The sequence below is a fragment of the Corapipo altera genome, unplaced genomic scaffold (genome assembly GCF_003945725.1).
Source record: "Corapipo altera isolate COAL_440 unplaced genomic scaffold, ASM394572v1 44, whole genome shotgun sequence".
Classification (NCBI taxonomy): Eukaryota; Metazoa; Chordata; class Aves; order Passeriformes; family Pipridae; genus Corapipo; species Corapipo altera.
The window spans coordinates 18,440,498-18,455,450 of record NW_020884880.1 but is presented as its reverse complement, the minus strand read 5'-3'; the positions used below and the strand labels follow the sequence as shown (position 1 = coordinate 18,455,450).

At 35.9% G+C, this 14,953-nt stretch overlaps 1 protein-coding gene across 11 annotated transcripts in view; it reads left to right on the top strand.

The window, feature by feature from the left end:
- Positions 1-14,953, top strand: part of SLC4A7 (solute carrier family 4 member 7) — a 93,754-nt gene that overhangs the window by 40,255 nt on the left and 38,546 nt on the right. For 10 of the 11 annotated variants that reach the window (XR_003526984.1, XR_003526983.1, XR_003526982.1 and 7 more), the window contains exons 3-6: positions 6,756-6,899; positions 9,065-9,200; positions 10,710-10,870; positions 13,038-13,226. Coding sequence is in view for 7 of the 11 variants with exons in the window: in XM_027639081.1 (XP_027494882.1) it covers positions 6,756-6,899; positions 9,065-9,200; positions 10,710-10,870; positions 13,038-13,226 (630 nt within the window). In the remaining 4 variants the exon portion in view is untranslated. The remainder of the gene's footprint in view (positions 1-6,755; positions 6,900-9,064; positions 9,201-10,709; positions 10,871-13,037; positions 13,227-14,953) is intronic. The other variant, XM_027639080.1, reaches the window with a different exon arrangement.

The window sequence follows — 14,953 nt, the reverse complement described above, 5'->3', positions numbered from 1 at the left end:
AAAATAACTTTAGGATGACCATCCACGATTCTTACAGAACACCATTTATCCATGCTCTTTGGTGATATCCCTGAATTGAGAAGATTCCCTATGTAATATTTTTCAGATCTTAAAATATCAGGAAATAGATGCATTTGGCAAACCGATCCATTTAAGCAGTTGTACAAGAGAGGAGTGTAATCAAAATTATAAAGTGTCTGTATTAGTGACCCATTGATGAAGATAAAAAGTCTTCTTTGCAGAAGTTTTTTTTAAAATACTTAACATGCACAGTGTTACAAATGTAGAAGCCTTCTGTCCTTAGAGGGCAGTGGAAGTATGTGTGATGGGGGCCTGATGATTTTTAATGTCCCTTCCAACCCAAACCATTCTTTGATTTTATGATGTGATTAGTGGACAAAGGGCCAGTCTTGGATCTTAGTGGGACTTTAGCTTGAATTGTGTCTTTCTAGGTTTTCTCTCCTCCAACAGAAACTACTTGTTGAAATTTTCTTGGGTATGTATCCTTTTTCCTGAGCTCTGCTGCAGAGACAGGCTGGACCAAAGACCTTCATGTCAGTTAAAGTGTGGGGCCCACCTCCAACAGTACCAAGTGCTGGCTCCTTTCCCAGGCAAGGGACATGGGTGCTGGCAGCGAACCACAGAGACCTGGGGTGCACATACTGTGCCAGCTGTCACTAAGCTTTTCCTATTACTGTTCCTACCTGCATGTCTAATGTAATTACTGATTATGGCTTTTTGAGTATTTGATTATGTCAAATATGAATATTCAGTGCATTTTTCTCTGACTGCCCCTACCAATTCACATTTGGTTTTAAGTCAGAAAAAAGTCACTTTTATGTGTAATGAGAAATCTAGCATTTACTGCTTCTGTTAGCGTAATATAATGCTGTCTTTTATTGTGTAGTGAGAAAACACTCTTACTGAACTGCCTTACCATATGCTGTGCTTACTGTGGTTTTGGATTATGCTTCTCTGTTTTATCTATCCAAGTATAAAGAGTGTGTTCTCAGATATACTTAATTACTAGGAGCAGTAGGAGATTTCAGAGTACAGCTTAGGAGATGTTGTGGATTCTAAAATATGCTGCACTGTGGAGAACCTTTGGGTTCCAGCTATGGCATATAGCTGTCCTGTGAAAGAATTTTCTTTACTCCTTTATACAGATTTAGTTTGAAAATTTTATCTCAAATGTTTAATTTTGAGAGCAAGAGATAGCTTTTGTCAGATAGTTCTTTTAATAAAGCGCAGAGTCCTTGGTAATTAAAGTTTATACAATAACTGAAAAATGCTCTTAGTTTTAAAATACTCAGTTCGTGTCTTATGCAGAGTTTCACTATCAATATTAATTTATGTGTTTAATTGTGGATTCTTCAGAAATGAGGTATTACTTCTAATTAGAAAATTAGATAATTAACACAGAAGTATTTTCAGTGAATTACTGACTTGAGTGAATTTTCAGAATTTTTATTATAAATAAACAATTCAAGGGGGGACAGTGTGTGTGTGTGTGTGTAAATGAGGGATTCTTCTTGTTCCTTTAGTTTTACCAGAGCAAGGACTATTTGGAGAAGACCTGTGAGTTGTAAAGTTTTTTGGGGTATGAAAAGACTTTTTTGTTCTCACACTTATTTCTTCCATTCACTTTAGGTAGTTTTTCCCATTTGTGTGCTTCTACCTTCAGAGCAGTCCTGTGACTGAAAAGGTAGAAGTTGTGCTGATAGATTGCGTTGAGCTTATTTTTGTGCATACAAGTACTCTGTGACGTAAGAGAAATTAATGTCAAGGCATGAGATGCTATGTTCCAAATCTTTCCTACTAGGGTAATGCATTTAGAGATGTCAGTTAAGAGACAACAAAACAGCTGGGTTTTTTTCCCCCATTTTATGATTTAAAGGAACAAATTAGGATCTCTCCTGCAAATTCTCCAGTTTTTCCATAATGGAATGCTCTGTACTGGGACAAGATAGACAAAGACATTATTTGATTAAATAAAGGCTTCTGTTTAAAATAAATGATATATCTTCAGATTATTATTTGAAGATTTTCAGAAAAAATAGTAATTCTTGTCACAAAGTTTTTGTCTTCAGCAGACTTGGGAGTTTATTGAGAAGATGGGGTCACACTCTTGTTGGAGGTGCATTGTGAAAGGGTGAGGGGAACCACATGAAGATGAAGTATTGGAAGTGATGACTGAATACTTAAGAAATTTTTTTTCATGCAGTATATTGCTATAGGTTGTTATAGGTTGCCCGAGAGGCTGTAGAATATATATCCTTAAAGGTACTAAAAGCTTGGCTGGTTGTCATCCTAACCAACCTGATCAAAAAGATGGCTTCAGCTTTGAAGTTGGCTGTACTTCGAGCAAGATTGGACCAGGTAGCTTACCTCTAGATGGTCCTTACATCCATCAATAATATATGATCTGTCTTAGTTCAAATTTCTAAGTAACAGGAATTGAGAATTCACATAGATATACACTTGAATTTTTTTCCATCATTAACATGTGGTAGAAGAATATTATTCTTTGTATGAAGCTTAAAAGGCATCTAACCAAAGAAAAGAGAAAGTTGTGTATGGAGTTGTACTTCAAGCATTGCCACATCAGAGGATTTTTGGATACATGTTTTTGATCTCTCTCAGACTTCAGAAGTCTTCTATTACCATTTTCATAGGAGCTTTGGGGAGAAATTGGGAAACTTAAAGCATTTTCTTTTTTGTGAATTTTAAAGGACTTTAAACTTTTTACTTTTGGAGTGATACCAACCATGTGATAGAGATGTTGCAAGTTCCTAACATTTAAATTTGTTTCATACTGATAAGGGCCTTAAGTAGTAAATGCTCTTGGTGGATTTGAACAGCTCAGCTTGGATAAAGTCATGTTGGATTAAAATGAGCAATTATCTCTTGAGCTTTGTATTACTAAATTTAGTATTGGGCAGTCTACTAATTCTATTGATTATTGGTTTATAGTAATTCTGTAAGAAGCTTTGCTTGAAAGTTGTACTGTGGTACAGACATTTATGTGAATAAAGCTTTGAAGGTCGCATAATTGTACTTTAAAAGCTTTTAAAAAATAATATTCAAGTAAAAGGTAGTGTTGTACTTTTCAAGCTTTTAAAAAACAATATTCAAGTAAAAGGTAGTGTTCCTTTTAGAAATAACAGTGATGCTACAAATATACATTCCAACCTTTTTAGAGCTAACTTTTTCTTCATTGCTGTTATAATAATTTTATATTAATTGCCTTTCTGCATGGTTTTTTTAGTTGGTTGGTTTTTTTGGTTGTGTGGGCATGGCGTGAGGGTTTTTTTGTTGTTTGTTTGTTTGTTTTTTTGTTTTCTTTGCTAGGCTGAGGGGTATTATAGGTTGTTTCATCCAATTCATCAGGAATGAAGGAAAAAAAATCCCTGTGCTTTTGTTTTGTTTTGCTTTTCCTTGTAAATTGTTTGTAAGTAAATCTTTATCTGTCCACCTCCAAATATTATTATTCCTATCTGAATAACGAAACTCAAGGGAACACTGACCTACTCAATGCAGCTATCTTATTCTTAGAGGGCTTCTCAGTGCTTTTCTTTGTTGAGTTAGAGTCAAAGTTAAGGTTGTCCAAGTTTTATTATCTGGTTTTGCCCTGCCTTTGGAGTGAGTATACCTGCAACATGTCTTTGTGTAATAATGGCAGTATACTCAAAAGCAATAGTTTTGGATTTCCTAGGTAGTAGTTGAAATGTCTTTATTTTTGACTGTTTGTGATACTGAAAAAAAGTCCCTTTCTTAAGCAACAGTCTTAGTCTATTGTACTACCACCCTCAATACTTACTCTGAAAAAGAAAAATAATTCAGAGGCTCTTTTCCAACATCAAGTTTTTTCTTCAAGTTATTCTGATAGAATTACATTGGATTGTGATGCATTTTAATTAATCATTGCTGCAAATCATCTTGCTCGTCAACATTTCATATCGTCCCAAGATACCGTTGCAGGTGTAGCAGTCACTTTGCATATACAGAAGTGGTTTGGGGAAGGTATTCTTGTTTTTCATTTGCCTGCAAGACTGTGTCTATGTTTCCCTGTCTTTGTGAGACCCTCATTTGGTAGGGTAGCGAGAAGGTGGGTTCTTTAAAGTTTCCTTTCAGAGTTGAAAAGCAATGTCAGTGTTGTAGGCTGTGGGCTGACTGACTGGCAGTGCCTACCCAGTGTGCCTTGAAGCAACCATGAGGCACCTGGACATGATTCTGTGGTTGTCATAGCTGAGAGGTCAGTGCATTTTGGTGGGAAAGAAATTTGCTATGGACACAGGTTGTTTGTTTTGTTGCTTATTTCAGGTTGGCTTTCCATAGTTTTTACCTGTCCCTTTGCAACATATCTGCTCTTCTTCAAACTTTTCTACTGAAAAAAAGTTTTGTCAGACTGCAATTTTGTAAAAGGAGATAGACTCCTCATAAGGACATAGACTCCTCATTTGCTTGTTCTACCTCCCCTTCATGCTGCAACGTAGTCTTTGACTGTGGGAATGATCACACTATTACAAACGCCAATTTTTGCAATAGCAGGCTATATTGTTGAAGATGGAGGCCCTTGAAAAAATTGTTTGTTATTGAGTACAGAAAACAATGTGGGATCTTAGTCTCTAATTTATGAGTAAAGCAAGAGACCAAAATGTGGAAGTCCTTCCAATTTTTCAGGAAGCAAAACCCTGAGCAGTTTCAGATTACTGCAAGGTTTTTTTTGTGTGTGCAATGTTCAAAACACATGCTTAAAACATTCTTATTAACAATATTAAAACAAGGAATTATATAAAATGTTTTATTGGTAGAAGAATGCTGGAGTTTCTCTTAGGATGAAATAATTCCTGCAAAAAAATCCAACACTGACAACGAATAGAACCGTTTAGTCGTGTATGTAAACTGTAGTTTAATAATTGCCAATTGAACTTACAAAATAAAACAGAAATCCCAACAAGCATGATAACAACATTTGCAGTGAGTGGTGGCTCACTAGGTTGCACCAGGCAGCTTTGAGTGGGATGTGGTGAGTAATGCAGTTATTTTTGAGCCTACTACGTTTGCTTTCTCTGTGCATAAGATTATTGTATCATGATGGTATCAATAACATGACCATAGCTAACGATGCCTCCTGATCGTATTTTGTACCAAGTGCACTGATTTATGTTTAGGTGTCACATTGGCATTAAGTTCTCTGGGAATTGCATTGTGCATAGCAGTCATGGACAGTGGAGGTCAGGCTGCCCAGCAGGGGCTGGGTATTCCTGTTGGAAGAAGCTCACAAAAGACAAGTCTCTCTCTATAAATAGGACTCTATAAATTAATCTCTTTTCCACTCATGGAAACAAATAGCTTTTAATATACTTAATTTCAGACTTGGTCACAGTGCCAGTCACTTGACTCTAATTAAACTGGTGTTGGAAGTCTGTCAAGAATTGGGTTTTGTTACGTGAAAAGGAATCTTGACCAAATTAATTAAACATCAAACTTACTCATGTGTTAATACTGATCTTTACTTATAGTTTTACTCATGTAGCACTGTAAAAATACACAAAACTTCTATAAAGCCAGTATCTTTTTAGGCTTAGGAATTCTTTTTTGGTAAACAAGTTTGACATCCTACCACTTTTTATTTCTTTAAAACTCTAATCACCAGGGTTTTCCAGTATCTTCAGTCTAATCTGTGTGTTCAATACACACATATGTATGTGCATGTATGTGTACAGTCACAGCTCTTAGGGCTTGCTTGTATCATGTAAATTTGCTGAATTTGTCTAAGAGCTGGAAAACCACTTCCTTTTCCTTTGACTAATGTCAGTCTTCTGAAATAACTCTTCTGCAGTATGAAACAGAATATTTAGTGTTAACCTCCAGGCTTCTAGTTAATATGTCTCTTCCGGAGATTGTTTGTTTAAATAGGAATTGAAATGCTATTGTATATGCTATCTCCATTACAGGAGACATGGTAGTAATATGTTCGTAACAGTCTGTTGATTGATTTCTTTTGCCAAGTTGATGATAGTATTGTCTTAATGTGAAAGGTCAAAGGAAAAACAAAATGTTGAAAGTATATGATTTAAAGAACAGTCTATTAATTTGAGAATGTCCTCCTAAATTTATTAAAAAAAAATCTAGGATAGGAAAAAAATATCAGCCTCTCTGTAAGTTATTTGAGGTGTTGGCATACACTTCAAAACATAAGTTCTTATTATGTTCCTGGTAGTAAATTAATGGTATAATTGAACATCAGTTCCATCTAGATGTGTGACATGCTACTTGAGGAAATGTTGGCAGCTCTTTCAGGAAGAGAAAACTCCTTGCAGACTCTAAATGATGGGTCAGTTTCTTAATGATGTTAATAAGCTGAACCAGGAGATTACATTTATGCCATTCTAGTGACTGTCCTGGTATGAATCCCTGCAAAAAAGAGGAGCATTGTGTAATTCCTCTGCCTTGGCTTCATGTTTATCCAGTAGTTTCTTTCAGTGTTATTGATCAAGCTTATATTTATGTATTACTTGTTTCCCAATTGAATTTTTAAACTGAGTAAGAATATGGCCCAATTTATCAGGGAAATGAGTCTAGCACTGGTTACTTGGCACCCTGGGAGGACAGAAACGAAATGCTCTTAGTAGTTTACTGCAGGTAGTTTTGTCAAGTGCTTTTGGATTTCTTTTTCTCAAACCCCTTGTCTTTAGACGCTAAATATGGGCAGCAGATCAGTTTGTCTTTAATTATTTCATTTTAAACAGGCCACAGAGCTGTGTATATTGGAGTTCATGTCCCACTTGGAAAGCCAGGCCGTCGACGGCATAGACATCGTGGGCACAGGCATCACAGAAGGAAAAAAGAAAAAGAAACTGACAGAGAGGATGGTCGAGAATCTCCATCATATGGTAAGAAATTTGTTGTGCGAGTTCTTTGCCTCTCTTGAAAATAAACTTGTAGTAGTTAACTCTGCTTAAATGTTGCTTGTTTTGTGCTACTTCTTTTATTCTCACTGTAATTAACGTCTTTCTATGTACAACCAGACAAGGATTTTGTGGTTGTGTTTTATCTAAGTCATAAGCTGTTGGACTTGGTCCAGCTGTCCACATGAATGTTCAGCAGCCTGCACTGAATAGGTTAGACTAGAGCTTTGTAATGCTCTCCTGTAGCATGAAAATCTGTGTTATTTAAATTAGACACCTTTTTTCAGATTGTGTAGTCGTGTATGCTTCTTCGTCTGATTTTTAAAAGTAAGAATGTAGCTGTGAAGCAGCGTTTGCCATGGTAATTTGATCAATGATCTAAGTATTTACTTGAACCTTTTTGCTGTCTGTTAGTAAGGGAATTGTACTGCCTCCTAAGTTTGTGGTTTGGATCATAAACTGCCCCCCAGTCTACCTCTTATCCTCAAGAGATGATAATTTTTTCTTATAATTCTCTGAAATGAAATTATTTGGCAGTACTCTTAGCAGTTTTTCTTCAAGACCCTATGTCCACTTTTATTCCTAGACTGCAGTGAATGGGCAGGCTACACTGCAATGTTTGAATTCCAGTGTGGACATCATGCTGTTCACTGTTAGCTTTCTATAACTAGAACCATATTCTGCACGGGGCCAGTACCTGAAAAAAAAGGAGTCTTCCAATGGAAATGCTTTGACGAGTCTCCTTTTGCCATTCTCCTCTGGTTCTTGGTTTCATCCATCTTCAAGGTTTCCCCTCCCAAATGTAAATTATTAGAATTGACATTATGTTTGTAGAGTCTTGCTATATGGTTTTTGAAGCACCAAGTGATATTAAATTGATAGAAAATCAGTTCTCTGTTCTGGTTACTTCTTTATCCTGGATACACAGGATATGGCAGGATTCTTGGGGTGTACTGGTTTTGGGACAGAAACAATCTGCTATGGGTCTGATAATGAATGTTGTTTGCATTCAAAAGAGCTCATTTCAAAACTGTTACTGGATGATGAGCTATGCCAGAACATCAATGCATAAGCAAAATTCAAATTTGAATGAAGTTTGTTAGTAATTCAGATCTTATGTCTAAATCTAAAGGGTGCTCTTCCTTCTACACTAGAAGCATACAGTTGTATGTTCACATCTCATAGCTGTGAGAGTGATGTTTCAGTGAAAAAAGTACAATTTTTAAAATTGAGATTTACCTGGATCTTCTGTCTCTGACCTTCCTGCGATAACATTATAATTACTACATTATTGAACTGTTGTAATTTGAAAATCTACTTGAGTTGAAACAAAATCTTTGTATAGGTATTAAAAGGATCTAAAACCATGTGCTTTTATTGGTGTTTTTTTTTTTTTTAAGTTTTGGTCATAGCAGTGAAATCCAGTACTTACTTTTAATCAATAGAGATTGTTTAATTTCCTTACAAGTTTTTACTGAGCCTATTCCAATGAGCATTATCTTATGAGAAGGTAAAATATTTCCTCAACACTTTAGCTGCATAGCTTCTGCTTTGCTATGGCAATTTATACATAGTACTCCTACTACACAATGAAAAAATTATTTTTTTTCTTTTCTATGGCCTGTTGCTACTAACATAGGATAAGTCTTCTGCTCTAACAGTATGAGTACCTAGGTACTCGCAATTGAGTATCTTCAGCTATTATTTGGGCAGTCAGGCTGTTTTTTTCCAACAACTTGTTTTGTTTACTCATTTTCTCCTGAGTGTCTGTGTTATGATGGTATCATTTATTTTGTTCTCGAAATGAAAACAAGGTTTCTAACCTTTTGGTTTATTAATTTTTACTTTTTTTTAGCCAGTTTTGCTGTTGATTTTTTTTCACATTGGCAATCTATGGAAGAGCTAAAAATACTTAATTACTTTTCATAAACGTAAGTTTTCAGATGTTTTGTTTTCACAAACAATGCAAAATTTTCAGAGAGCCTCCTTTTAAAGAAATGTCCATGTTTCTTTTGTTCCTCTTCCCTCTTAAAGAAGATGTTGTGCTGCACATTTCTAGCTGAGAGCAGGAATTTTTACTGTTACGTGGTGTTTCTTGTGTAATATAAGTATTAATTCTTTTAATTGTTAAGTTTCTTCTTTTCTTCAAGACACACCATCTCAACGGGTGCAGTTTATCTTGGGTACTGAAGATGACGATGAGCACATTCCTCATGATCTCTTCACTGAAATGGATGAACTTTACTTCAGGGATGGAGAAGAATATGAATGGAGAGAAACGGCTAGGTATGCTGGGAGTAGATTGTTTCAAGGTATACGCGTGTGAGTCGACACACATAGGCAACCAGAACACCCACAAAACCACAACTGAAATGCAAAGGTTAAATTTGTTTCATTACTTTGCTGACTGGAGGACTCTGAAGCAGCACCCAGACTGAGACACACAAGCAGGAACGCCGGCACTGTTAGGCTCAGTCCATCCTGATGGGCAGTGGGCTTGCTGTTTGCACCCATGTGTGAAAGGCCTGCGCATGTGTAGTTTACCACCATGCTTTTATCCCCCTGTACTTTATTATAATCTCTGAGCTTTGATCTTTCTCCCAAGATAGGGAGCTCAAGCATGTCCGTAGGAGTGATTCCAAGTCTCTCTAAAGACCTCTATTATCTCTACACAGAGATTCTACTTCTCAAAACAGACAGAGGATAAACAGCACAGGCATTGTATGTGGGGTTTCCCACACTGTTATTTTCCAGACCTCGGCATTCCCAGCTGCAAGGTCACTTGAGCGAATCTACCATCCTTCTACCATTCTTCTACTTTTAAACCTTTCCTCCCAACAATATTATAGTGATTTGTAAGCCGGGTTTGGGTTAGCATCTTCACTAACTAGGAGTTGTCTACTCAAGTCGTGCTCAGTCAAACAAAACTTCTGGGTTTTTTTGTCCAACTTTGAAAGAATCAATATGGTTTCTCAAGAGACCCTCAGTCTTACTGGTTGGTGGTGTGTTCAGTTTCCTAGTACTGATCATACTGAACATTGTGAAAGGTAGGACTACACTGAGTTACTAATACAGCTGTTTGTCCATAGAGTGGTATCTCTCTGGTATATTATTGCCGATATATTGGTGTCATTTTTTTCTCACTCAGACATAAAGAAATCCAGGCATTATGTTTTTCTTGGGTAGTATTTGACTAGTTTTTTGCAAATTACATGCATGAACATTACAGGATGCTATGATTGTTTTTTCCTATGCTGGTTTAGTTGCTTTCCTCTACATATGCGTTGTAATAAATTCTTCTGCATTCAGTACTTCCAGCTACCTTGTTGCATGCTAGCTTTTGCAGAAGTTTGATTTGCATAATGCCTGTGAGTTGGAATCAAGATCAGTTTATAGTTGCACATATTAGTATTGCCCAGTTCTTAAATATCTGACGTAGAACCCTTAGGAGACTTGAATATCCTATATGGTGTGTTTCAGACAACTTTCTAGTCCTAAAATACTGACAAAATCAAGATATGCAAATCAGTACTCTTGACAAGAATGTGTGAATAGACAGGTATTGTTCAAACCAAAAGAGAAAAAATGGGCAAAAACTAAAACATTTGAGTGTGGTTAAAAGGCCTGATAAAAATGTCAATCAGTTGGGCTGTCTGAGAAAATGAAAGGTGGTGTGATTTGGTTTCATGCGATTTCCTGTTCCGTGTTATGCCGGAGCCACATGGAAGGATAGGATTACTTGCCCAATTTTCTTTCCAGGAGAAATATAAGTATGTGTATGTGAATGCTTTTCAGGTGGCTGAAATTTGAAGAGGATGTTGAAGATGGCGGTGATCGATGGAGCAAGCCTTATGTAGCAACTCTGTCTCTGCACAGTCTCTTTGAACTGCGAAGCTGTATTCTAAATGGGACGGTCATGTTGGACATGAGAGCAAACACACTTGATGAGATAGCAGGTTGCAGCAAAACTTTTTAAAAATATTTCTAAGTTTTAATCTATTTGAGGTGGTTTTGGTGGTGTCTTTATGTTCTTGAAATACTATATTGAAGAAACAGGTATGTGCATGCTTACTGCAGTTTTCTTGATCTGTTTGTAAGGAATTTGGTTTCTACAAACTTCACATACAAAAAACTACACTGGATGAGTAGGAACTCCTTTCGCATGTATTTTAGGATGAGGCCCAGAATTTGCCTTTATGTTCTAATCGCTGAATGTGTTCTTTGTCTTTGTTTCTACAGATGAATTGTAAATATCTGCCAGAACATTTTAGGAGTTATTTGTGCACTTTAGTACCATAATTATTAATCATAATTTGACTGATGTTAACTTGATGCCATTAGTGCAGTTGGTTGTTGCACATCTGGTATTTTTTTCACCTTTATACGAGGTGAGCAGAAATAAATTTCATACATGTTGTTTGACCTACTATGTTGAGTGTCCTCACTAATCACATCGTCATTTGGGATACACAGTCAGCTTTGGAGAGTTTCATGTATATATAATATATACACATACACACGTACATATCTGTGTACATTATATATATCTGCTTAGCCTGAATGTCTTTGAATTAATTGTAAGCAATTTTCCTGGTATCTCTTGCTACAGGTACCACACAGTGGATTGCATTTGCAGGAATCATACTAGAATTAGGGCAGACTAACATGTATGTGGACAAGGTGTTTTGGCCTTAAAAACTTTGGCAGTGCTTGAAATGTTTTCTTGTTTTGAAATCTTCAAAATTCACTCAGGAAATTGTCATTGTCTACCTATTTTCTTTACTTACTGAACAAGAGCATTCAATGCATTGTTTGTAAATGTAATGTTTTTGTTTATGATATTATTTTTAATAATTGAATTTAACAATAATCTTAGTTCATAAAAAAATACTTATTGCTTAATTCTATGTAAATAGTACTCTTGATAGTATTTTAGTTGGAACTAGGATGTCTTAAGGGATTTTATGAATTTATTTCAAGTTAATTTTAGGTACCATTGTGAAGTATGTAGGGTAACAGTCTTTGGTATACAAATGTATCATCTTGTTCCCATGAACCAGGAATACCTAGTAGGTATTATTGTTTCTTATTCAAAAAGGAGGGAGAAGGTGGTAGGTTTCCTTCTGAGAACCTCTAACAAATGGCTGTGTGTTACCAGTAATCCCAGAAGGAAGCTGCACTGTACTGACAGACACTTTGCTGCATAGAATTTTGTTAGTAAGGTATCCTGAACTGTAACATTTTTCATTGTGAAAAGTTCTATGTCATTTCAGTTTAGCACTGCAGTTAAGTTCTCAATACATTAGATACCATTGGCAATCTGTATTTGACAAGTCGTCATATAGGTTTTTGTTGCCTTATGCTGGTTGGGCCTTTTCTATGGATTTATTTTACTTTCTATTATTTAAAAAAAAGGGCAGCTAAGAAATCACAGTAGATACTTTCCCTGATATGGAGGCTTTCTTTCCTGGTGTGAGCATACTGCTGAGATGCTCTTTTGAAACTCGATGTTGTTTGGCAGATGATTAGTTAGTTTTACATGATATTGCTAGATATTGTTTTACACTTCCTCCTCTAAAGCATGTGAATCACATGAAGTTCAGTAGAGAGTCTCGGGATCTTAGGGCATCCAAAGATGGCAGAGGAGTTACGGAATTCATCTCATTCTGTAGTAACTTTCACTTTTATTTAGTTTAAGTAACACTGGGTTAAGACTGTCATGTCTGTTTTCCATCATATTTCTGTCTTTGTGTACTCACTTCTAGTGTAGGGTTGTTAATTACATTAGATACTCCCATTCAAAAAAGTCACCATTGGAAGTTGAAGTAAATACCAATACATTATAAAATATTAAGTAATTTATTTCTTGAAATGATGCTACTAATAAATATTGTCTCTTGGATCTGCATGTTGTGCTTTCCTTATTCTCACATCTGCTTGTTTAGTGACATTTGAAAATTTCTTCTGGATTCTTGAAGATGACTTTTTTGTTAAAGAAAAGATTTTTATTAGAATAGATTAACTTTTTTTTCTAATTTGGTGCAACTACAGTGCTGGAATGTGATGAAGGAGAGATTTGATAGCTACCTATATAATTTCCTTTTTTGTTCTTGTATTATATAGATATGGTTTTGGACAACATGATTGCCTCTGGCCAACTGGATGAATCCATACGAGAGAATGTGAGAGAAGCTCTCCTAAAAAGGCACCATCATCAGAATGAGAAAAAATTCAGCAGTCGGATTCCTCTGGTTCGGTCTTTCGCAGATATAGGCAAGAAACATTCTGACCCTCACTTGCTTGAACGAAATGGTGAGATAAGTTGTAGCATCCAGTTTGTACTAACCTGGTAAATAATGTTCTCACTGGGAGATGAAGGAAAGCTCAGCTGGTAATAGCAGATAAGTGTTTCCCTCTTCGTGAGCAAAGAACTAACAATAATGTGGATGGTGTTTCTGGATATTTTTTAATTTACTCAAACATTCTACTCCTGCCTGTATACCACAGCATGCATTATTATTTTGAAGTATAGAAATAGACCTACATTGGTCCTAATGTTTTTTAGTATATGCTTGTATAAAATGTGCAGTGTTTGAGGAATTTCAGCATCGTGGCATAACTTTATATGTGTGTATAAAATGGATGCTACTTGCTTATACAGTCTTTGCACAAGAGATTGACATAGTGATCATAGAATGAGTTCAGTGATGCTGACAATTAATGTGTTTTATTCCAGTGTTGTTATGTTAATATGACTAGAAAAAGTTCACCATGCCAATGGTGAAGATAGTACATTTAGCTAGGACACTCTTTATTTTTAACTGGTTTTGTAGAAAAGGATCTAATGGGGAAAAACAATCCCAAACCCAAGAAAAGTATTAGCAATGTTTTTAGAAGCTGCACCACATCTTGTTTTGAACCAATTCCTGAAAATCTAATCTAGACATCCAGTTCCAAACTCCAAATAGCAATATGTGCTGCAGAGCAGCTTACTTGTATTTCTGTGACCTGTTTCCATCTGTTTTCTTTTGCCTTGCGTTAACTAAGACACATAAAATTTTTTTAATCTAGTGAAAACTAAGGATTTCATGAAACTGTCCTCGAAGGGAACTTCTTTTCCTGTCTTGAAAGATACCTCATTGCATAGAATATGTTTCACTTAGTTAAGTACTCATTAGGAGCTACATACTCTGGAGTACTCTACAGCAAATGCCCAAGCTTACTGATACTTTTTGTTAGGCAGGGAGTATAAGATGTATGCTTAAATATTTCTCTGGTAGTTTCAGAATTTTTTTTTTTTCAAGACTGAAAATGCACCAAATTTATACGAGTGTATTGTCTTATGAAACTCCCAAGTCTCCTGTTTTGTTCAACAAATATGAAAATTTCTCACACTGACTTGGTTTTTCCCATCCTTGAACACCTGTTTCCAGTTGTAATTCTGAGAATTTTGTATTTAAGGTCTCTTGCTTGTCAGTTTTGTGTATTACTTCCACTTTCCAGCATATTTTTTTCATAATACTATTTCGACAACAGAATGTGGGATATATGCTGAAATAAGAAACCAGTATAATATGGTGAACTTTTTCTCAACATATACCGATTTACTTTTTTCTTTATAATCCTACAGTGATCCTCTAAACTGGTAAACTGAAAATGCATATGTGCATAGTACTTCTTAGGCTCCTTAGAGGGGTGTGTCTGTTTAGGACATCTCATATTCATGATTTATCACAAGTATACTGACAGAAATCTAGCTATTACTGTAGTGATTAATACAGGCAAAATCAACCAGTTTGCTCTGCTGGTCCTATTTTCTTTACTGCACTACAGTTTTGTTGTTTTAATAGTTGATTTTGATTCTTTTGTTCTTATTTTAAATCAGGTTTGTATCTGTAGGGTCCAGTCTTTCATTGTTTGGGGGGGGAAGGGGAATGTATGTGACCTTTACCTAGGCATGCTTTTTATCCTTCTTGTAAATTATTCTAGGGTTGTTCAGTGTACTGGTCTCAGTAGTGGCTACTATAAATGTGAGAGTA